The sequence below is a fragment of the Scyliorhinus canicula genome, chromosome 14, assembly GCF_902713615.1.
Source record: "Scyliorhinus canicula chromosome 14, sScyCan1.1, whole genome shotgun sequence".
In the NCBI taxonomy this organism is placed as follows: Eukaryota; Metazoa; Chordata; class Chondrichthyes; order Carcharhiniformes; family Scyliorhinidae; genus Scyliorhinus; species Scyliorhinus canicula.
In genome coordinates this window covers 96,583,238-96,607,507 of record NC_052159.1, presented here as the reverse complement: position 1 = coordinate 96,607,507, position 24,270 = coordinate 96,583,238, and the positions used below count along the sequence as shown (strand labels likewise).

Genomic DNA, 24,270 nt, shown 5'->3' with positions numbered 1-24,270 from the left:
GGGTTGTTCTGCTATGTTTTTGTTCTTGTGCTGTGGGGCATTGTTTGGGCTGTGTATCTTGTGGGGAGGGGAGGGGGGGTCTGTTGTATTCTATGTCGGAGAGGGGCTGATATTTGGGAGCTGCGTCAGAAAGGTGTGGTGGGGCAGGGCGAAAGCGCGGGCTTTCCTCTGGTTTCCCACGCTGCGGGGCTGGGGGGCAGAGACGGTGACGGGGGAGGCGGGGCCTTAACTGGTTCTTCCCCGCGCTGGAGCGGTGCCTGGAGGAGGGATAGATTGGGGGATGATCCCACTTCGGGAGGGGTCGGGCTATTGGCGGGAGTTTCCGGGGTCAGCAGAAGTTAGCTGACCCACGGAAGTACAATGGAGGACTGTTCGCGGCTGGGAGGGTTCCTAGCCTGGGGGGAAGGGAGGGGGGGAAAGGGGAATACCGGGTTGCTGCTGGTAGGGTCAAGAAGGAGCTGGTGGGGGCTGGGGGGACAGAGGTGAGGGGCTGTCGCTCTGGGGACGGGGTCGGGCAGGGGATGCTGGCCTGGGGCGGGCAGTCGACGGGCTATGGCTAGCCGACGGGGGAGGGGGGCGGGACGCCCTCTGATCCGGTTGGTCACCTGGAATGTGAGAGGGTTGAATGGGCCGGTGAAGCGGTCGAGGGTACTGGCTCACCTGAAGGGGCTAAAGGCAGATGTGGCAATGCTTCAGGAGACCCACCTGAGGGTGGCGGACCAGGTCTGCCTGAGGAAGGGATGGGTGGGGCAGGTTTTCCACTCTGGGTTGGATGTGAAGAACCGGGGAGTGGCGATTCTGATGGGGAAAAATGTGTTGTTTGAGGCATCGGAGGTGGTGGCGGATAAGGGGGGTAGGTATGTTATGGTTAGGGGCAGGCTACAAGGAGAGAAGGTGGTACTGGCTAGTGTGTATGCCCCAAATTGGGACGATGCGGGCTTTATGAGGCGTATGTTGGGACGGATCCCGGATCTGGAGGCGGGAGGTCTGATCTTAGTCTGACTTTATTACGGTGTTGGATCCTTCACTGGATCGGTCCAGCTCTAGGACGGGTAGGAGGCCGGCGTCGGCCAAGGTACTGAGAGGGTTTATGGACCAGATGGGTGGGGTGGATCCATGGAGGTTTGTGAGGCCGAGGGCACGCGAGTACTCTTTCTTCTCCCACGTACATAGGGTCTACTCTCGGATAGATTTCTTCGTGGTGAGTAGGGGACTGATTCCGAGAGTGGAGGAGGCCGAGTATTCGGCCATTGCAATCTCCGACCACGCTCCGCATTGGATAGAGTTGGAGATGGGGGAGGTGCGGGACCAACGTCTGTTGTGGCGGTTGGATGTGGAGTTGTTGGCGGAGGAGGAGGTGTGTAGGAGGGTCCGGGCAAGTATTGAGGGGTACCTTGAGGTGAATGATACGGGGGAGGTACAGGTGGGGATGGTCTGCGAAGCCCTGAAGGCAGTAATTCGTGGGGAGCTGATATCCATCCGGGCACACAGGGAGAGGAGCGAGAGGAGTGAGAGGGATAGACTGGTGGGAAAGATGCTGGAGGTGGACAGGAGGTATGCAGAGGCATCAGAGGAGGGACTGTTGGGGGAGAGGCGCAGCCTGCAGGCTAAATTTGATTTGCTGACCACTAGAAAGGCGGAGGAAGGCACAAGGGGCAGTGTATGAGCATGGTGAAAAGGCGAGTAGGATGCTGGCTCATCAGCTCCGTAAGCGGGATGCGGCTAAGGAGATTGCTGGAGTGAGAGACAAGAGTGGGAATGTGGTGCGGAAGTGGGTAGAGGTGAATGAGGTCTTCAAGGACTTTTACGGGGAACTGTACCGGTCGGAGCCAACGGGGGAGAGGAGGGGAATGGAGAGGTTCCTTGATAGGCTTTCTTTCCCGAAGGTGCAGGAGGAGAAGGTGGAGGGGCTGGGTGCGCCGATTGAGCTGGAGGAGCTAGTTAAGGGGATCGGGCAGATGCAGTCAAGGAAGGCACCGGGGCCGGATGGGTTCCCGGTGGAATTTTATAAAAAGTTTGTGGACCTAGTGGGCCCCTTGCTGGTGCGGACACTCAACGAAGCGTGGGAAGGGGGGACTTTGCCCCCGACGATGTCGCGGGCGCTGATCTCGTTAATTTTAAAGAAGGACAAGGACCCCCAGCAGTGTGGTTCATACAGGCCCATATCTCTCCTCAACGTGGATGCTAAGGTGCTGGCAAAAATCCTGGCCACCAGGATAGAGGACTGTGTGCCAGGGGTTGTACACGAGGACCAGACAGGTTTTGTGAAGGGAAGGCAGCTGAACACGAATGTGCGGAGATTGTTGAATGTCATCATGATGCCGGCGATTGAGGGGGAGGCAGAGATAGTGGTGGCGCTGGATGCGGAGAAGGCCTTCGATAGAGTGGAGTGGGGGTACCTATGGGAGGTGTTGGGGAGGTTTGGATTTGGTGAAGGGTTCATTAGATGGGTACGGCTGCTATATGAGGCCCCGATGGCGTGCGTGGCCACGAATAGGAGGAGGTCGGAGTACTTCTGGCTTTACCGAGGGACCAGGCAGGGTTGCCCCCTGTCCCCCTTGTTGTTTGCACTGGCAATCGAGCCACTGGCGATGGCGTTGAGAGATTCAGAGAGGTGGAGAGGCTTGGTGCGAGGTGGAGAGGAACATAGGGTGTCGTTGTATGCCGACGACCTGTTACTGTATGTGGCGGACTCGGTGGGAGAGATGCCAGGAGTGATGGAGTTGCTAGCCGAGTTTGGGACCTTTTCAGGTTATAAATTAAACTTAGGCAAGAGCGAGGTGTTTGTGGTGCACCCTGGAGACCAGAAGGAAGGAATTGGTAGGCTCCCGCTTAGGCGGGCAGGGGAGAGTTTTAGGTACCTGGGGGTGCAGGTGGCCAGGGATTGGGGGACTCTTCACAAGCATAACTTCACCAGACTGGTAGATCAGATGGAGGAGGAGTTCAGGAGGTGGGACATGCTGCCATTGTCATTGGCGGGGAGGGTACAGTCCGTCAAAATGACGGTGCTTCCGAGGTTCTTGTTCCTTTTTCAGTGCCTGCCCATATTTATCTTCAGGGCCTTCTTTAGGAGAGTGACCAGCAGTATTCTGAGCTTTGTGTGGGCACATGGGACTCCGAGAGTGAGGAGTGTGTTCCTGGAGCGAGGAAGGGATAGAGGCGGGCTGGCGCTGCCCAAACTTCTGGGGTACTATTGGGCAGCCAATGTGTCAATGGTGCGTAAATGGGTGATGGAGGGGGGAGGGGCGGCGTGGAAAAGAATGGAGATGGCGTCATGTAGAGGTACTAGCCTGGGTGCCATGGTAACGGCACCGTTGCCGCTCTCCCCTAAGAGGTTTACCACGAGCCCGGTGGTGGCGGCGACCCTAAGAATCTGGGGACAGTGGAGACGGCATCGGGGGGAAACAGGGGGCTCGATGGAGGTTCCACTGGGTGGCAACCATCGGTTCATCCCGGGGAACACGGATGGGGGATTCAGGGGGTGGCAAAGGGCGGGCATCAGCAAATTGAGGGACCTGTTTATTGGCGGGAGGTTTGCGGGCCTGGGGGAACTGGAAGATAAATTTGGCCTTCCCCAAGGGAACATGTTCAGATACCTGCAGGTAAAGGCGTTTGCCAGGCGACAGGTAGAGGGATTCCCTTTGCTGCCCTCGCAGGGGACGATGGACAGAGTGCTTGCGGGGGTGTGTGTAGGAGAGGGGAAGGTGTCTGACATCTATAAGGTAATGCAGGAGGTGGAGGAGTCGTCAGTGGAGGAGCTGAAGGCTAAATAGGAGGAGGAACTCGGGGAGCAGACAGAGGACGGGACTTGGGCGGATGCCTTGGAGAGAGTCAACTCTTCCTCCTCATGTGCGAGGCTTAGTCTCATCCAATTTAAGGTGCTGCACCGGGCCCACATGTCCGGGACTAGGATGAGTAGGTTCTTTGGGTGTGAGGATAGGTGCACCAGATATTCGGGGAGTCCAGCGAACCACGGCCATATGTTCTGGGCATGCCCAGCACTGGAAGAATTCTGGAAGGGGGTGGCGGGGACGGTATCGAGGGTGGTTGGATCCAGGGTCAAACCAGGGTGGGGACTCGCGATTTTTGGAGTTGCGGTAGAGCCGGGAGTGCAGGAGGCGAAAGAGGCCGGTGTCCTGGCCTTTGCGTCCCTAGTAGCCCGGCGAAGGATTCTGTTACAATGGAAGGATGCAAGGCCCCCAAGCGTGGAGACCTGGATCAGTGACATGACGGGATTTATAAAATTGGAAAAGGTCAAATTTGCCCTGAGAGGATCAATACAAGGGTTCTATAAACAATGGCAGCCTTTTCTGGACTTCCTGGCTCAGAGATAGGTAACTTGGTCAATAGCAGCAGCAACCGGGAGGAGGGGGGGTGCATTATTGTAGTGTTTATTCTGTAACTTCATAGTGTGTTAATTTGCGTTGTTGTTAAAATGCTGGGTTGTTCATGGGGATGGGCCGAATATATATGATTGTTAATATTATTGTTATTTTCGGTATTTTACTAAGGTGCGTCAATGTTGTATAAAATCAAAATTTTTCAATAAAAATTATTTTTTTTTAAAAAGATACGGGAAGGTCGCCCGTAAACCGTATTGGTCAACCATTCGGTCCATCTCCCGTTGGAAGACTGAGACCCCATTTGTGACACCGAATGGAACCCTTAGAAAGTGATAGAGGCGCCCATCTGCCTTGAACGCGGTGTACTTGCGGTCACCCGTGCGGATGGGAAGCTGGTGATAGGCGGACTTAAGGTCCACCGTGGAGAAGGCTTTGTACTTCGCGATCCTGTTAACCAGGTCGGAAATACGAGGGAGAGGGTACGCGTCCAGCTGCGTAAACCTGTTGATGGTCTGACTGTAGTCAATGACCATTCGGTTTTTCTCCCCAGTCCGAACTACCAGCACTTGGGCTCGCCAGGGACTGTTGCTGGCTTCAATGACTCCTTCCTTTAGTAGCCTCTGGACCTCGGACCTGATGACGGTCCGGTCCTGGGTACTGTATCGTCTGCTCCTAGTGGCGACGAGTTTGCAATCCGGGGTGAGGTTCGCAAACAAGGAAGGGGGGTCCACTTTGAGGGACGCGAGGCTGCAGACAGTAAGGGGGGGGGGAATAGGGCCACCGAATTTAAAGGTCAAGCACTGTAGGTTGCACTGGAAATCCAGTCCTCAGAGTGCCGGTGCGCAGAGGTGGGGGAGGACGAGGAGTTTGTAATTTTTAAAAACCCTCCCCTGGACCGTGAGGTCCGCTACGCAGCACCCAGTGATGTGGACGGAGTGCAAACCTGAGGCTAGGGCTATCTTATGCTTGACCGGGTGAACGGGGAGCGCGCAGTGTCTTACCGTATCGGGGTGGACAAAACTCTCTGTGCTCCCGGAGGCTAGTAGGCAGCTCGTTTCGTGTCCATTGGGAAGGATCTGTGTCGTCGCCGTGGAGAGCATGCGTGGTCGCGACTGGTCGAGAGTCACTGCAGTGAGTCGGGGCAGTAGGTCTGGTTCGCCTTTGCTTGCGGAGTAGTCGCTGGTGGGGTCCTCTGCGTTGGTCCAAAATGGTGGCGTCCGTCGGACACGCGTGGAGTTGGGGCCCCAAGATGGCGGCGCACAGGACCCACACGTGGAGTCGGGGCCCCAAGATGGCGGTGCCCGTGGCCCGCACGTGGGGTCGGGGCCCCAAGATGGCAGCGCCGGGACCCACACGTGGTGTCCGGGACCCAAAATTGCGGCGCCCGTGGGTCACTCATGGTGACTAGAGGCAGGGGCAAAGAGGTCCGTGGGTCGCTCGTGGTGGCCGGGGGCAGGGGCAGAGAGGCCTGTGTGCCGCGCGGGTCCTGGGGAAGCGCGGGGGGGGGGGGGGGGCGATCCGCAGTTGCTGCGCGGAACAGCAGCGACAGACTTTGATTGGCAGGCCACTGAATAGTGACCTTTCTTACCGCAGCTCTTACGTACTGCGGAGCGGGCCGGACAGCGCGGGCGGGGGTGCTTGGCCAGGCCACAGAAGTAACAGCGGGGCCCCGTGAGCTTATCGGGGCGTCCCGCAGCGCAGGCCTGGGGGGGGGTCGGAGTCGGCGGGGGACAGGGGGGTTGCGTGCCACGTTGCCCAAGGGGCTGCCGTGAGGCCGGGGGCATTTCGGTCGGCAACCTCCAGAGAGGATGCGAGGGTCCAGGCCTCAGCAAGGCTTAAAGTGTCTTTTTCTAATAACCGCTGGTGTATTGAAGAAGGTTGCATGCCTGCAACGAAGGCATCCCGAATTAACAGTTCTGTATGTTCTGCCACAGTAACTTGCGGGCAGGCGCAATTTCTCCACAAGACAACGAGGGCCCGATAAAATTCATCAAGGGACTCACCGGGGAACTGCTGCCTTGTAGCCAGGAGATGCCGTGCGTAGACTTGGTGAACAGGCCTGAGAAAATGTCCTTTCAGAAGATCCATGGCCGCGTCATAGTCTTGTTCATCCTCAATCATCGAGTAGACGGCGGTGCCCACACACGAGTGGAGGATGTGGAGTTTCTGCTCCTTGGTGGGTTGGATGCCTGTGGTGGAGAGGTAGCTGTTGAAGCACGCCAGCCAATGTTTAAAAGTTGCTGACGTGTTTGTAGCATGCGGGCTGATGCGGAGGCAGTCTGGTTTGATCCGAAGCTCCATTTCAAAATTCTAGTTGATTAAATTGATGTACCATCAATTGGACTCGAGTCGTGAAGAAGTTCCAAATATCAGGCTTTAATCAACTAGTTGTGTGCCCGGCAGTCGACTTACAGAGAAAGGCCGACTGCCGGGTCCTACGGGTTCTTATACCCTGCCTCGTAGGCGGGAATACTTGCCTCTCGGCCAATCGATGAGCAGTCACATGACTAGCCTCAACCAATCAGCAGAGAGTCACATGACCGACCTGAGCCAATGGGCAGCAAGTGCTCTGCATCAATGGCAGATAGGTACCGTAAACCTCCTAGTCATACCACCACAATCAGTATGAAAGATTTGTGAGATGAAGATAAAAGTATTCCCCCTTAATGTGGGGGAAACCTTTGAAGTGGTTTTTTTCACCGTTAATTTCAATGCCCATTAACGTTTTGAAACCTCTGCGCAAGCTTAGAAGTCGAAAAGCCCTTAACTGCATTGAATATATTCAATTTGTCTGCACCTGGTCATTTGAGGAAGCTCTTCAGAACAAAGAGACAGCCTGTTTTTAAAAGAAATGCGGTTAGAAAGAACAGCTGCTCCAAGATGAAGTACTTTGAGGTTACAGCGAGACAGAAACGTTGATGGAATTGCGAATAGTGATGAGGACTGCCAGAGGATACAGATCAGTTGGAGACTTGGGTAGAGAGATGGCAGATGGAGCCTAATCCGGACAAAATGTGAGATAATGCATTTTGGAAGGATTAATACAGGTGGGAAATATACAGTAAATGGCAAAACCCTTAAGTGTATTGACAGGCAGAGAGATCTGGGTGTACAGATCCACTGGTCACTGAAAGTGGCAATGCAGGTGGAGAAAGAAAGCATATGGTTACCTTCATCGGCCGGGGCACTGAGTATAAAAATTGGCACGTCATGCTGTAGCTGTATAGAACCTTAGTTAGGCCACACATGGAATAAAGTGTTCAATTCTGGTCGCCACACTACCAGAAGGATGTGGAGGCTTTAGAGAGAGTACAGAAGAGGTCTACAAGGATGTTGCCCGGTACGGATGGCACTCGCTATGAGGAGAGGTTGGATAAACCCAGTTTGTTCTTACTGAAAAGACGGACGTTGAGTGGCGACCTGATAGAAGTCTACAAAATTATGAGGGGCAAGGATAGAGTGGAGAGTCAGAAGCTTTTTCCCAGGGTGGGACAGACAATTACTAGGGGACATAGGTTTAAGGTTCAACGGGCAAAGTTTAGAGGAGATGTGTGAGGGAAGCTTTTTTTTTTTACAGAGGATAGTGCGTGCCTGGAACTCGCTGCTGGAGGTGGTGTTGGAAGCAGGTACGGTAGTGACATTTCAGGGCCGTCTTGACAAATACATGAATAGGATGGGAGTAGAGGGATACAGACCCCGGAAGTGTAGAAGGATTTAGGTTAGACAGGCAACATGGTCGGTGCAGGCTTGGTGGGCCGAAGAGCCTGTTCCTGTGCTTTACTTTTCTTCTGTTCTTTGTCCTTTAATGGACCCCTTAGGGTTATACAAATAAACAATGGCAATCCTTCCTTTGAAATTGTCTGTTAATCAGGAGGCTTTTAAAAGGAAAATGGTCTATGAAATTGAAAGTAAACAATGCAGTTCAATGATTTTTGGCTTCTGAGCTTGCACAGAGACTTCATTTTAAAGGGCAATGAAATTGACTGGAAAACAACAGGTTTCCATCCCATTTTTGGCCTCATGCCCAATTCACTGGGCCATCGCGATTCCCACTGGTGGCTAGTGGCCCCGGAGAATTTGCTCCCATAGTTTGAGTACTATATACAGTGGTGGTCTCTTTACCCAAGGAAGCATATGCTTGCCTTGGAACGGGTACAATGATTAACACGGAGATAAATAGAAATACCTTCCCTCAGTGGGCTGTGAGGAGAGGTTGGATAAACCCGGTTTGTTCTTACTGGAAAGACAGACGTTGAGTGGCGACCTGATAGAAGTCTACAAAATTATGAGGGGCAAGAATAGAGTGGAGAGTCAGAAGCTTTTTCCCAGGGTGGGAGAGACAATTACTAGGCGACATAGGTTTAAGGTTCGAGGTGCAAAGTTTGGAGGAGATGTGTGAGGGAAACTTTTTTACGGAGGATATTGCGTACCTGGAACTCACTACCGGAGGTGGTGTTGGACTCAGGTACGATAGTGACATTTAAGGGGCATCTTGACAAATACATGAATAGGATGGGAATAGAGGGATACAGTGATTAACACGGAGATAAATAGAAATACTTTCCCTCAGAGGGCTGTTAATCTTTGGAATTCTCTTATCCAGAGAATGGAGATGCTCAATCGTTCATTACGTCTAGAACCAAGATTGCCATATATTTGAACACCAGGAGGATATCAAGGAAAGTGAGGGTAGTCAGGGACAGTTGAGTTGAGGTAGAAGATCAGCTATGATCTTATTGAATGGCAGAGCAGGACTGAGGGCCTCAGGTCTACTGCTGCATCATGTAGTTATGTTCTTGGCTGGCAAAAATCTATAAACCTCATCTACTGCTTTTTGTGAGAGTTCCACACTCTTACCACCCTTTTTATGAAGCAGTGAGGTTGTTTCCTAACTTCTGTCCCGAGTTGCATGGCTCTGATTTTAAGGTTAGGCATCCTTGTCCAAGGCTCCACTTCCAGCAGAAAATGTTTTCCTCTATCTACCCTCTCAGTTCTTTTAAAAATTCTAAAATCTCAACCAAATCACACTTTAACCTTCAGGAAATACATGCTAGGTTATGTAATAATACTTTATAAATTAAACCTTGGCATTCTGGTAGCATTTGCTTCACTAAACTATTATATCCTTTCCAAAGTGTGGTGCCCAGAGCTGTACACAGTAATTCAGATGTGGTCTAATTAGTGCTTTGTATAAGTATGATAACACATCCACCATTTATATTCTAGTCTTAGATATAGATCTAGTCTCCAGATATAAAGGCTAACGTTCATTAGACTTAACTTTTTTTTGTACCTGACCACTACATTTAGGAATCTATGCACATGAAATCCAAAATATCTTGTTCCTACCTTATCACCATTTTAAAAATACTCTGATCCAGCCTATTCTGGTTCAATGATTTTCTATTATTCATCTGCCACAGCTTTGCTCATTCAATTAATCTATCAGTACCTCTAATACCCCAACTATCTAGAAAACTTGGATATATATTATGTTGTCCAAGTCATTAATAAATGTGGCGAATATTTAAAACTTCTGCACAATCTTTGTGGATCACCACGAGTAACTTCCTTCCAATTGGAGTACACAATAGAACATAGAACAGTACAGCACAGAACAGGCCCTTCGGCCCTCGATGTTGTGCCGAGCAATGATCACCTTATTTAAACCCACGTAACCCGTATCCCAACAATCCCCATTAACCTTACACTACGGGCAATGTTTTTAGCATGGCCAATCCACCTAACCCGCACATCTTTGGACTGTGGGAGGAAACCGGAGCACCCGGAGGAAACCCACGCACACACGGGGAGGACGTGCAGACTCCACACAGACAGTGACCCAGCCGGGAATCGAACCTGGGACCCTGGAGCTGTGAAGCATTGATGCTAACCACCATGCTACCGTGAGGCCCCGTCTTTACTGTCTTCTAGTAACAGTGTCCTGGCCAGTATTTATCCCTGACCAACATCGCAAAAACAGATTAAGTGATCAATTGCTGCTTGTAGTGCCCAAATTGGCTGCCAGATTTTCTACATTACAACAATGCCGACATTTCAATAGTACTTTATTGGCTGTAAAGCATGTTGGGATGTCCTGAGCTCGTGAAAGATGCTATTAGTGCTGGTCGTTCTTTTTTTAACCATCTACTTGTATTCACTATCAAATAAAGAGCTCACTACCAAATAAAGAGCTCCAAGATGTTACTCAATATATGAAAAGTATTATGAAAACATATTTCATTATTTGTTGCAGTACAAATGTTTCCACAACTACATATGTCTGATATTTTGACAATACATAAAAATAAACTTGTAGAATTATGTATAAATAGGGAAGGATGATCAGCAACAGTTATGGAAGAAATACAAAATCACAATCTATGAGCCAGTCAAATTTGTCATGTATTACGATCCCTAACAGTAACTAGGATACTGGACTGAAAATACCAATATTTTATTTTATTTTTTAAGGCTGTGTGGAAAGATCAATTTGCTCCAGGAGTGATTGCCTGAAGCTATAGGGCTTGGTTATTTTAAAACAAGATCTTATATAACTAGAATATTAAATGCTTTAATTTAAAACCCAATAAGAACCGCCCGGTTTCCTCCCATAAGTCCTGAAAGACGTGCTTGTTAAGTGAATTGGACATTCTGAATTCTTCCTCAGTGTACCCGAACAGGCGCGGAGTGTGACTAGGAGATTTTCACAGTAACTTCATTGCAGTGTTAATATAAGCCTACTTGTGACAATAATATAGATTATTACATGCACACTTTAAAATTGTTATTCAATTTCCCATTAAGCAACAAGAAAATACACGTACAGCTAGCTCTTAATCCACCTTAAACAAGCAAGGCCTAAAGTGATACATGCTTTTTTAAATGTTTTTATTCTCCATTTTCACATTTTCCTTCAAATTTACACCCCACCAACAAGCAGTAAATGGTAACAGATACAAAGTCAATACCCTTAACATCAACAATGATCTCATCCTCCCACCACCCCACTCAACGGCCCACCTGTCAATATATGCATCAAATAACCCTTCCACGGTGGAAAAAAAAGCAAAGGCGAAAAAGAGAAAGGAGTCCGGAATCGGCCTAGGTCACCATTAACCTATAAAGACCCCACCCGACGACACTCAATGCCATCCAACCTCCAAAAGAGTACCGTAAATGACACCCAAGGGTTGTAAACCCCCCCCTCCCCAACTCCTCCCCTCCCTCTTGTAAAAATCCCCCCCCCCCCCCCCCCCACGTTCCTTCCCCCCAACTTTCCACCCTGGCTAGACCCCTCGGACCCTGTTCTGCCAGGCACCGATGGCCGCAGCCCCTCCCCCCCCCACCTCTGTTCACTGGCCGGCTTAAACCGGCCAGCGTGGAGGCCCCCGCCCGGGTCTCTTTCCCCCTTGCCCGGCCCCAGGAAAAACCCAGAAGTCCCCTTTAGCACACAAATCCCGCATACACATCCACACCCCAAAGAACCCTCATTACGACTGAAAGTCCCATTCCTTCCCTTGTCCAAATATATACAATGTTGGCTCCTATAGCCCATACACCAGCACACAGTGAAACAAAAAAAAAAGAAAAAATACAGTTATGAGGCTACATCGGTACATGACCATTTCTCAATTCTGCCACAGTCCTGCTGCCTTCACAAACTCCTCCGCAGCTTCCGCCGTCCCAAAATAAAAGTCCTTGAACTTGTAGGTCACCCTCAGCTTCGCTGGACATACAATGCCGCACTGCACCTTGCTAATGTACAGTGCCCTCTTCACCCGGTTGAAGGCAGCCCGCCTTCTCGCCAGCTCCACCGTAAAGTCCTGGTATACGCGTAAATCAGCTCCAGCCCACTGCACCACCCGCTTCTGCTTAGCCCAGCACAGGACTTTACACTCTACCTACGGAAGCACAGAGTCACTACTCTTGGTGGCTCACTCGCCTTTAATACAAGCCTCCACGACCGATGAGCCCGATCCAGATCATATTGGGAGGGATCCTCCCCCACCCCCAATAGTTTCGCCAACATCATGGCAAAATACTCAGTCGGCCTTGGTCCTTCCACTCCTTTGGGCAACCCCACAATCCTCAAATTCTGTTGCCTTGATCTGTTTTCCAGGTCTTCCGTTTTGCCTCGCAGATCCTTGTTGATCTCTAACACCTTCCGCATCTCCTTCCCCATCGAGGTAAGTTGATCACTGTGCTGCAGTAATGTCTCTTCCACTTCCTTCAGTGCCTCGCCTTGCACCCGCACCTCCGCTACTGCACTCGCCACCGCCGTCCTCACCAGGGTAATCGCCTCCTCCACCAGCACTTTCAAAACCGCCCCAATCTCCTTCCTCATTGCCTCCAAGTGTTTTGTAAACTGCCTTTCGACTTCCATGGCCATCACCTTAGTTATTTCTTCAGCAGTGAGCAATGCGGCCTCCCCTGGTGCTCCAGCCTCCATTTTCTTTCCTCAACCGCGGTGACCTTTCCACTCCCGACGGACTTTCAGCTGCTTTTTATACGGTCGTTTGTTTGCTGATCTTTGACATTTCCCCTCCCTGTGCTGTCTCCCGACTTTTGCTGCCACCGCTGCCCTTAGGACCGAGCGTTACCCCCCCCGCCAATGCCGTTCCTGAACGGGAGCCCGCCAACGCGCGGCTGCCTCCCGCCCGCCGTCACCGGAAGTCATGAAAACCCTTTTTACTCTCTCTGAAGGTCTTCCAACGGCTGCATCACTTGATTTGTTTCCGTCTTTCTCTTATCTCCAGCCAAGGGCTGCTCTGCCTTTAAAATAGTACCACTTTGTAAACTATCTTACTTGGAAAATAATTGTGGACTCAGAGTCAGACAGATGGGAGCTGAATTTCTCTTTCTCTCAAATCTTCCTCAAACTCATTGCCTCTCTACTTGTGGTCTCAAGAAAATCCAGGGTAGCAGATCAGACTTCACTTCCAAAAGCCTTTGACTAAACCCTGTGTCTTTTCCAAACTGCCTCTCTCCACAGCTTCTCTAAAAATGGTCCTGTGTCTCTCTGAGCTCCAACCATCACTGATCTCACCTCCTCAATATAAAAAAGATACATCTCTGCAGACTGCAAATCATTAATTCTGTAGGTACTTCGCCCAGTCAAACCACACTAACCCCTGGCATTTAACCCTTAAATTGCGACTACATTTATAATCCAATTTCCTAAATTCTTCCAGTCGTTACACGTGCAACTCAGATATGATGTCTTAAATTTATCAGACTAAAGATTCCCAACACATTGAGAGGGTTGTATTTGACAGACTGCTTCATGTTAGAGTGGAATCAACACCCTACACATTGTACAAAAAATTTCACAGCACCAAACATAATCACTTGCAAATCCAAAAGCTCTCACAATTTTCAAGTTGAATTTGACATTTTTCCCCTGCAGTCAAGGAGATTGGTACAGTCCAATGTCTGGAAAATCACACCACCAGATCAAAAGAATAATGCTGGCTGGAACAAAAGCTGTCCATTTGCATCACTGCTCTTGCACTACACCCTGCAGAGGCACAAGAACATGTAATTTCTTCAGGGAGGTCTAGACACTTCTGAAAGCACACTACCAGCTCCTATATAGCATTAAAAATTTCAGAACAGGCACTCTGCAGTAAATGCAGCATTTTTTATAATTGTTAGTCATTTAAGATATTTCAAAAGTTTGCTATGAGATATACAACATATACAAACATTCACCTTGCCTCTGAATCAGTCACAGATTCAAGCTTTATTGCAGGAACTCAAACATTGAACCTTGGCTGACATTTCAGTGGAGTACTCATGAACTGTTGGTGGTGTAGTTTTTCAAATAAGACATTAAACTAATGCCCCACCCACCCCAAAACATCCAACCCGCTCAAGTGGATAGAAAAGATAGATAGAGATAGAGAAATACAGCACAGAACAGGCCCTTCGGCCCACAATGTTGCGCCAAACCTTTGTCCTAGGTTAATCATAGAATTTTGGAAAATTTTTCATGGCCAACCCACCCAACCTGCACATCTTTGGACTGTGGGAGGAAACCGGAGTACCCGGAGGAAACCCACGCAGTCACGGGGAGGATGTGCAGACTCCCCAGAGACAGTGACCCAAGTCGAAATCGAACTTGGGACCCCGGAGCTGTGAAGCAATTGTGCTATCCACAATGCTACCGTGCTGCCCTTAAAAATAGATCCTTTGGCACTATTCAAAGGGAAGGACATTATTTATCCTTCAACCTAACAACTAGCAGATTAGCGGTTATCTCATTGATTCCTGGCTCGGGTCACTGTCTGTGCGGAGTCTGCACGTTCTCCCTGTGTTTGCGTGGGTTTCATCCGAGTCCTCCGGTTTCCTCCCACAGTCCAAAGATGTGCAGGTTAGGTGGATTGGTCATGCTAAATTGCCCTTAGTGTCCAAAAAGGTTGGGTGGGGTTGCTGGGTTATGGGGATGGGGTGGAGTTGTGGGCTTTGGTAGGGTGCTCTTTCCAAGGGCCAGTGCATACTCGATGGGCCAAATGGCCTCCTTCTGCACTATAAATTCTATGATTCTATGATCCTCGTGGTGCAATGCTGTTCACAAATTGACTGCCATATCCCCTACACCGCAATACTGACTATACTTGCAAGCCCCAAAAATGTGCAAGGTGCCACAGAAGTGTGTTTCTTCTTTGTACCTTCCCAATATCTCTATATTGTTTCCATCCCATATGTGCACAGTATTTTAAGTGTGTTCTGCCTGAAATTGTACATACGTTGCACATAACTTTCAAAATATATTGCAGAAATGAACTGCAGTGTTTTGTTTACTTTTTTACAGCTTTGTTGACCTGTGTTGCTACTTCTAATGATTTGTGCGTCACCACCTCACATCATTGTGTGCCTCGACTCAACTCACAAATTTATTCCTCCAACCAAATGCTCACATTTACCGATATTAGAAATTCCTGTGCCATAAATACATCCATTCTGCAAGTATTTGTGTTGCAGTCGTCCACAGTATGAAATATACACATCATTTGGTGCTGACAACAAATGTTGATAAATTTCAATAAATCTTTGATTCATGAACCCAACCCATTTATGCAAATAGTGAACAGTGATCCTCGTAATGAGTTTGTGGAAGACTGACACCTGTCTCCCACTAGTCTGAGTGACTGTTTTTATTCAGGTCGCTAGCCTAACTACTTATTCCCAATCCACGGTGCTCTAATCTTGATCATGAATCCCCTGTGTTGTACTTTTTTAAAGTCTATGTATATCCTATCCACTATATTACTGTTATCTATCTTTGTTATTTTCTTCAAACAATTCACTAAAGTTGGTCAAACATGACGGTCCCTTAAAATTCGTGTTGGCTATTCTTTAAAGGTATTTTCGATTTCTAGATTTTTTTTCCCCATTACATCTTTTGAGTAACGATTCCAAAATCTTCCCCATTGTTGTTAAGCTAGCTGTTTTACAGTTCCTTGGACTTGATTTCCTATCTTCTTCCTGAATATAGAAATAGCATTGCCTGTTAGTTGTCGTCCCCTCCCCCCTCATCCGACTCTCAGACGTCTGGATTGCAACTCCTGCTTTAACCTCTCTGGATTTGATCTACTTATCCATTATCAACAGTAACTTTGGGTGGTTGCACTTTCCAATTATTCTTACAAACATCAAACTTCGTCACATTAGCGTAAAAATAGATCAGGTGAGTTGCTTGTTTTATTCCTCGAAAACATTGACTCAAGCCTCAAAAGACCCAAGAAGGCAATTTCTATGGATGTGTTGGCCACCGCCACGAGGAGCGCTCTTCCCCGTTCATTCAAACTTTTTCCCACAGTCTCAAACACAAGCGATTTTTTTTTTTGAAAAGCCACTTACTTTTCAGCGCGTTAATCAGCATGAGGCCGTCTTTAATCAGCTCCTTGATGAATTTGTTGGTACGCTCGAGCTCGATTTCATGTGCTTTCAGTCGATCCCTGAAATCCGGGCTGTCCAGGGAGCAATCCGTGAACTCCAGAGTGGGGAGCCCCATTGCAGCTCGCGCCCGGACCCGAACCCCCAACTGCCGTCACTCAGCCTCGCGCCAGCCCGGACCCCCCTCGCTGGCGTCCGCAGCTCGAGCCGTTCCCGGGGAACGTTCCAAATGTGCAGCGATGCGCCGCAACCCTCACAAAAGCGCAGCGCTGCAGCCAGACAAATCCCAGCACCTTGTCCACACACACCCACGCCTCTTTTCGGCTTATTTTTCTTTTTGCCCCTATTTCTCAGCCAGGACTTAACGCGAGAGGCCTTGGAGTTTTACGGATATTTAAAACAGCAGGAAAGCAGAGAGCTGGCTATGTGTTTAAAGCCGTCATACTGTTCGTTTGCTCTGTCAGTCCTAGTTTAGTCCTGGTGTCCGCATCGCTCTTGGTGCCGCCCCTGAACAGAACACTTCCGCCTCGTCCAACTCCGAAGTAGCCCACCACTTTACATTCTTGCAGGGGGAGTATTTTCTGAGATTCGTATTTCACACTTTGATTTTAGGGTACTCGATAATCGTGCTAAAGGAACTACAATGTTTTCTGTGCAGGTGGTGTCCATCTACAATGGCTGATATTCTAGCCTGGATCAGAGCAATTTCTGGTTTAGGACTTCGGTTTCCGAATGCCTGTGCAGAGTTTGATCCCATTATCTTTTATACGTTTAAGTGTGTTACTTTAAAATAAAATACAACATTAACACAGTTTTACCAGTTAAGTTCCCACCTCTGTATATATTAAATATTTAAATCAACTGCCCTTCTCAAGGGCAATTGGGAATGGGCAGTAAATGTTGAAGATACCAGTGACATTCTGGCATCTTCGTTGTCTTAGGGGAGCTCACTATGGCTCTCCAAACATTTCTGTGCCATGATGTCACAATGGAGTAAGAAGAATAAGACTCCAAAAACTACCTCAGTCCATACAGGTGCTGAAACCCCATGTTATCAGCCAATGGAGCAACCAGCCCCCTCTGACATTCACATCCCAAGGATGAATAAAAAATACCCAGTGTTTTGAAGTATCATTAAGTATTCAATAATCCAGCCTGGCGATGCATGCATATTTCTGTTATTTTACCAAATATTCCAAATTTGATGTTGAAGGCATATGCTGCCAATGTTCCTATCCATATTAGGGTGTGGTATAGGAATATTTTTGGCTCTGTTCCTCATTCAATGTTTCAAATACACTAAAAGGTCATGTTGGGATCGACAACTACATACAGAAGGAAGGGGTAAGGGGCCAAGAAGTGTGGAAAAGGAGGGGGAGTGTAGTAATGCAAGAAGAGGCAGGCGGAGACTTTGAGAGCAGGTCAAGGTGGAAAGGGAAGAGAGGGAGGGAAAGGTAGCAGTGGCCAAAACATTGGGAGCTGGACAAAGAAATATGAGCCAAAGTGCTGAAATATTAGGAAGGGAAGAGCTTTCAAAAATACTGATTATGGGGACAATCACTAAGTGAGGGAAATTGCCTCATGGGGTACGTGTTGACATGGAACCAAAATGGTGCTCAATTGGAGATAGTAACTCCATGTAAAGCTGTTTGGTGAAGGGGTAATGGCAAAATTCCTGATGAGAGGTAGGAGGAAGGCTTGAAGCTAATCTGTATAGGGATGAATGTGCTGCAGCCACAAAGAGAGAAATTCTAAAATCAGCCAAAACTGTGACTGGACCTGGATTGGTGCATTAAACCAGACTGCAGTGTTAAGGCAGTGTTTGCAATTCCTGACAAGTAGGGAACTTGTGGAATTGGTTTGTGGTTTTTGGAGCCTTGAGAAAAGGCGATAGTGTGCTGAACAATGACCATTTAATGGTGATGGCCACCTAGCGACAATCCAGAGCTGAATGAGTGAGCTTCCAGAACCTCCCATTGGCTCTTAGTAGAAATCCATTTGAGAAGGTATGGGGTCAACGTGAGAAGCTGCTGTCCTGGAGAGCTGGGTAAAATTAATTTAAACATTAAAATAATTAAAAATCAGAACTCTTACCATTTATTTAACCTATAAGAACAGAGCCACAGTCTCAAACATTCAGACTGCTCCAAAATAACACCATATTACTATGGCATGCAGACTCCAGTAGGTTCATTGATGTTGCTGCTAAAATAGTGTTTGAAATGTCACATGACATATTGAAAACAATTAAGTACTACCTATCATCTAACATTACATTTGTAGCACTACCTACAGGTACAATACCTTTGGAAACTTAAGTCAGCTCGCTGTTTTTATGATTTAATAGTTGTGCTAACTCAGGATATGGATTTTGATCCATAGAAGAGTGGATCAGACAATTTTCCTGTGCGATTTTCAGGCAGCCTGCTGCGTAATACTGTTGGTGATAGCCCAATCCCTTTTGAGAAGCAAACATCCTTAAAATAGGACACATAAGCCGCAGGTAGAAAACTAGACTCCCCAGGGACAGCAGGGTGGTGCAGTGGTTAACACTGCTGTATCACGGCACTGTGGACTGGTTTCTATCCCAGCCCTCGGTCATTGACCATGTGCAGTTTGCACATTCTCCCCCAGTCTGTGTGGGCTTCACCCTCACAACCCAAAAAGATGTGCAGGGTAGGTGAATTGGCCACACTAAATTGCCCCTTAATTCGAAAGAAAGAATTGGGTACTCTAATTTTTTTTTAAAACTAGACCTCCCTAGGGCAGCCAGTGACCCTGGACTGCTAAAATATTAAGGTTGGTCTGGGGTGTAGATTGAAGATCATTCTTGGGACAATCCAATCTAGCTGTGGACCAGATTGTTTTTGTGGAACATTTCTGCTCTTCCTGACCCCACAGAACTAAATTAAATCTTACCTTCTTTGTTCTTTTACGACTGAGCCATTTGTTGTGAGAGTGTGAATAATTTCTAAGACGACAATGGAAGTCTGAACTATATCATAGGATCTTAATTTGCATCTGAAAAGGGCCTATCGACTGACTCAGATTGACAATTTGATGGCCTGAGTAATTCCTTAGGAAGATAGTATTGATGAAGCGTCATTGGTAGTGGGCAATAAATCATACCCCACCATTTTTAGGGTGCTATGACCTGTTTCTGCATTGCAGGTGGTCAGTAAGTCAATAGCAGATCCAATATTGAAGGTTAATCTAATCTTGTAAAACTATCTTAGACATTTAACTAAGAGAAAAGTAAACGTTTTGTGGTTGAATTACGTTGGGGTTTGGTTTCTCCTTGTGTATTACTAACTTACAGCTGTTTTGTTTTGGTGAATTGTGTATGCACTGCAGAAGCTGCACAGTAACAGGTCAAATTTGTCATGCGCACAAAATGTGAGCTCAGGTCAGAGTAGAAATTGCAGCTCTGGGCTAAGGTGATGCCAATTGGGAAAGGGAAAACATAAATGATGGACACACAAAGTGAGAGAAAGATGCCACATACAAGAGAGGAAGAAAGAGACAAACTACATTGGAGAAGAACAATGAAAGAAAATGTGAAGGGTATTAAGTGGAGCACAGGGTAAGTGCAAATGAGGGTGGTGTAAAAAGAGACAATGATAGTGAGGGGACATGTAAAAAGACAATGGTCAGTATCCCCGGTAACTACTGGAGTGGTAAGGCACACCGACGACTGCGTTCAAGACCTACCTTTTTATGCCGGAGGCTTCGGAACTTCCTCTCCCAGCTGCAGATTGGATCCATCATGCAATGGTGCAATTGCAGTGATGCAGCTGCCCCTTTTATGCCAAGAAGTAAAGGCATGCCCTTTGAGGCTTGTCTTCTGTTCAGTGACTTTCAGTATTTAAATTGGATTGTCATCCAAGTTTACGTTTAGGTCCCTCCCCACATCAAACCCATCACCTCTGGTTCTGCTCAATCCCCTCCTTCCCACACACCAAACACTGGAGCCCGGGCTCACCACCTAAAATCTCCAGCTCCTTATTTCAGCTGATGTGGGAGGAGTATTGGTGGTGTCAGGATTTGAGCAGTGTCAGGGGTTTGTGTGAGGGCTTGTTAGGAAGGACAGCACGGCTAGGAGGGGTCCTAGCCAGGGGGGGGGGGGGGGGGGAAGGGGGGGGGACTGGGGGGGGGGGAAGGGGGGGGGACTGGGGGGGGACACCGGGTTGCTGCTAGAAAGACCAGGGACGAGAAGGGGAGAGCCGGGGGGGGTGGGGTGGGGGGGGCCATCGCTATGGGAAGCGGGTCAGAAAAGAAGGGATGACCCGGGGCGAGCAAGGGACAAGACATGGCTAATCGACAGGGAGTAGGGACGGGTCGCGCTGCGACCCGATTGATCACGTGGAACGTAAGGGGGCTGAATGGGCCGGTCAAAAGATCAAGGGTCTTCTCACACCTGAAGGGACTGAAGGCTGATGTAGCAATGCTGCAGGAGACTCATTTGAGGGTAGCAGATCAGGTCCGCCTGAGAAGGGGGTGGGTGGGACAGGTGTTCCACTCAGGCTTGGATATCAAGAACCGGGGGGTGGCGATTTTGGTGGGAAAGAGAGTGTCGTTTGTGGCGGCAGAGGTGGTGGCAGACAAGGAGGGCAGGTACGTGATGGTGAGGGGTAGGCTGCAGGGAGAGAGTGTGGTACTGGTAAATGTGTATGCCCCGAACTGGGACGACGCGGGTTTTATGAGGCGCCTGCTGGGCCTCATCCCGGGACTGGAGGCAGGGGGCCTGATCATGGGAGGGGACTTTAATACGGTGTTAGACCCTGGGCTGGATAGATCGAGTTCCAGGACGAATAGGAGGCCGGCAGCGGCAGAGGTGTTAAGGGGGTTCATGGAGCAGATGGGAGGGGTAGACCCATGGAGATTTGGTAGGCCTAGGGCGAGGGAGTATTCTTTTTTCTCCCACGTCCACAGAGTGTACTCTAGGATCGATTTTTTCGTATTGAACAGGGGGCTGATACCGAGAGTGCAGGACACGGAGTACTCGGCCATTGCGATATCGGACCATGCACCACATTGGGTGGACGTGGACATGGGGGAGGCGCGGGACCAACGCCCGTTGTGGCGCCTGGATGTAGGGCTGTTGGCGGACGAAGAGGTGTGCAGAAGGGTGAGAACGGGCATTGAGAACTATCTGGGTACGAATGACACAGGTGAGGTGCAGGTGGGGACGGTCTGGGAGGCCTTGAAAGCAGTGATTAGAGGAGAGCTGATCTCCATAAGGGCACACAGAGAGAGGAAGGAGAGGCAGGAAAGGGAGAGGCTGGTGGGGGAGCTCCTAGAAGTAGATAGGAAATATGCGGCGGCGCCAGAGGAGGGGCTATTAAGGGAGCGGCGTAGCTTGCAGGCCAGGTTCGACCTACTGACCACTAGGAAGGCGGAAATGCAGTGGAGAAGGGCGCAGGGTGCGGCGTATGAGTACGGGGAAAAGGCGAGCAGGATGCTGGCACACCAGCTTCGTAAGCGAGATGCAGCCAGAGAGATTGGGGGAGTGAGAGAGAGGGGTGGGGATGTAGTGCAGAAGGGGCAAGAGGTGAATAGGGTCTTTAGGGACTTCTATAGGGAATTGTATAGGTCTGAACCGCCGAAGAGGAGAGGGGGAATGAAGAACTTTCTCGACAAATTGGGGTTCCCAAAGGTACAGGAGGAGCTGGTGGAAGGGTTGGGGGCGCCGATAGAGCTGCAGGAGCTAATTAAAGGGATAGGCCAGATGCAGGCGGGGAAGGCGCCGGGGCCGGATGGGTTCCCGGTGGAGTTTTACAGGAAATTTGTGGACTTGGTGGGTCCAGTGCTGGTGCGAGCCTTCAATGAGGCGCGCGAGGGGGGGGTTCTGCCTCCAACAATGTCGCAGGCCCTGATCTCCTTGATTTTGAAGCGGGACAAGGACCCGGTCCAGTGCGGGTCCTACAGGCCTATCTCCCTCTTAAATGTAGATGCCAAGCTGTTAGCAAAGGTCCTGGCAACCAGGATAGAGGACTGTGTGCCAGGGGTAGTCCATGAAGACCAGACGGGGTTCGTGAAGGGACGCCAACTTAACACAAATGTTCGGAGATTGTTAAATGTGATTATGATGCCAGCAGTGGAAGGGGAGGCGGAGATAGTGGTAGCGCTGGACGCGGAGAAGGCATTTGACAGGGTGGAGTGGGAATACTTGTGGGAGACGTTGGAAAGGTTTGGGTTTGGGGAGGGATTTATCAAGTGGGTAAAACTGCTCTATTCAGCTCCGATGGCAAGTGTGGTAACAAACGGGAGGAGGTCAGAATATTTTGGGCTCCATCGAGGTACTAGGCAGGGATGTCCCCTATCTCCCTTACTCTTTGCATTAGCGATTGAGCCGTTGGCGATGGCACTGAGGGGTTCAGGGGGGTGGAGAGGACTGACAAGGGGAGGGGAGGAACATCGGGTCTCGCTCTATGCGGATGATTTGTTGTTGTATGTGGCAGACCCGGAGGGGGGAATGCCGGAGGTAATGGGGATACTAGCGGAGTTCGGGGACTTTTCGGGATATAAATTAAATCTGGGGAAAAGTGAGGTCTTTGTAATACACCCGGGAGACCAAGGGGAGGGAATTGGGAGGCTCCCCTTCAAAAGAGCAGTTAAAAGTTTTAGGTATTTGGGGGTGCAGGTGGCAAAGAACTGGGGGACCCTACACAAGTTGAACTTTTCCAGACTGGTGGAGCAGATGGAGGAGGAGTTTAAGAGGTGGGACATGGTGCCGCTGTCGCTAGCAGGGAGGGTGCAGTCAGTTAAAATGACGGTCCTCCCGAGGTTCTTGTTTTTGTTCCAGTGTCTGCCCATCTTCCTCCCCAGGGCCTTTTTCAAGAAGGTAACGAGTAGTATCATGGGGTATGTGTGGGCACATGGCACCCCGAGAGTTAGAAGGGTCTTTTTGGAGCGGAGTAGGGATAGTGGAGGGCTGGCGTTACCCAACCTTTCCGGATATTACTGGGCGGCAAATACATCGATGGTACGAAAGTGGATGATGGAAGGGGAGGGGGCAGCCTGGAAGCGCATGGAGAGGGCGTCCTGCGGCAACATAAGCTTAGGGGCACTGGTAACGGCACCATGGCCGCTCCCTCCCACGAGGTATACCACGAGCCCGGTGGTGGCGGCCACCCTCAAGATCTGGGGGCAGTGGAGGCGACACAGGGGGGAAGTGGGAGGTCTGATAGGGGCACCACTAAGAGGGAACCACAGATTTGCGCCGGGAAACACAGGAGGGGGATTCCAGAGCTGGCAGAGGGCGGGTATTAGACAACTGAGGGACTTGTTTATAGAGGGGAGGTTTGCGAGCCTGGGAGAGCTGGAGGAGAAATTTGGGCTCCCCCCGGGGAACACGTTCAGGTACCTCCAAGTGAAGGCATTTGCCAGACGACAGGTAGCGGGGTTCCCCGCGCTCCCCGACAGGGGGGTGAGTGATAGGGTGCTATCAGGGGTCTGGGTCGGGGAGGGGAAGATCTCGGACATCTATAAGATTATGCAGGAGGTGGAGGAGGTACCAGTAGAGGAGCTGAAAGATAAGTGGGAGTTAGAGCTGGGGGAACGGATAGAGGACGGGACATGGGCAGACGCCCTGGAGAGGGTTAACTCGTCGTCGTCATGTGCGCGACTAAGTCTCATTCAATTTAAGGTACTGCATAGAGCCCACATGACGGGGACAAGGATGAGTCGGTTTTTCGGGGGTGAAGACAGGTGTATTAGATGTTCGGGAAGCCCTGCGAATCATGCACATATGTTTTGGGCATGTCCGGCACTGGAGGAGTTCTGGAAGGGGGTGGCAGGGACGGTGTCGAGAGTGGTGGGGTCCAGGGTCAAGCCAGGATGGGGACTTGCGATCTTCGGGGTTGGGGTGGAACCGGGGGTACAGGAGGCGAGGGAGGCTGGAATATTAGCCTTTGCGTCCTTGGTGGCTCGGAGGAGGATCCTGATTCAGTGGAGGGACGAAAGGCCTCCGAGTGTTAACACCTGGTTAAACGACATGGCAAACTTTATCCAATTGGAAAGGATC

At 49.7% G+C, this 24,270-nt stretch overlaps 1 protein-coding gene across 1 annotated transcript in view; it reads right to left on the bottom strand.

Moving 5' to 3' along the window:
* arhgap42a (Rho GTPase activating protein 42a) overlaps window positions 1–16,743 on the bottom strand; it is a 505,650-nt gene extending 488,907 nt beyond the window's left edge. The window contains exon 1 of the mRNA XM_038818093.1: window positions 16,209–16,743. Within this exon, the coding sequence (XP_038674021.1) occupies window positions 16,209–16,362 (154 nt within the window). The 5' untranslated portion in view covers window positions 16,363–16,743. The remainder of the gene's footprint in view (window positions 1–16,208) is intronic.
* Window positions 16,744–24,270: the final 7,527 nt, after the last annotated feature.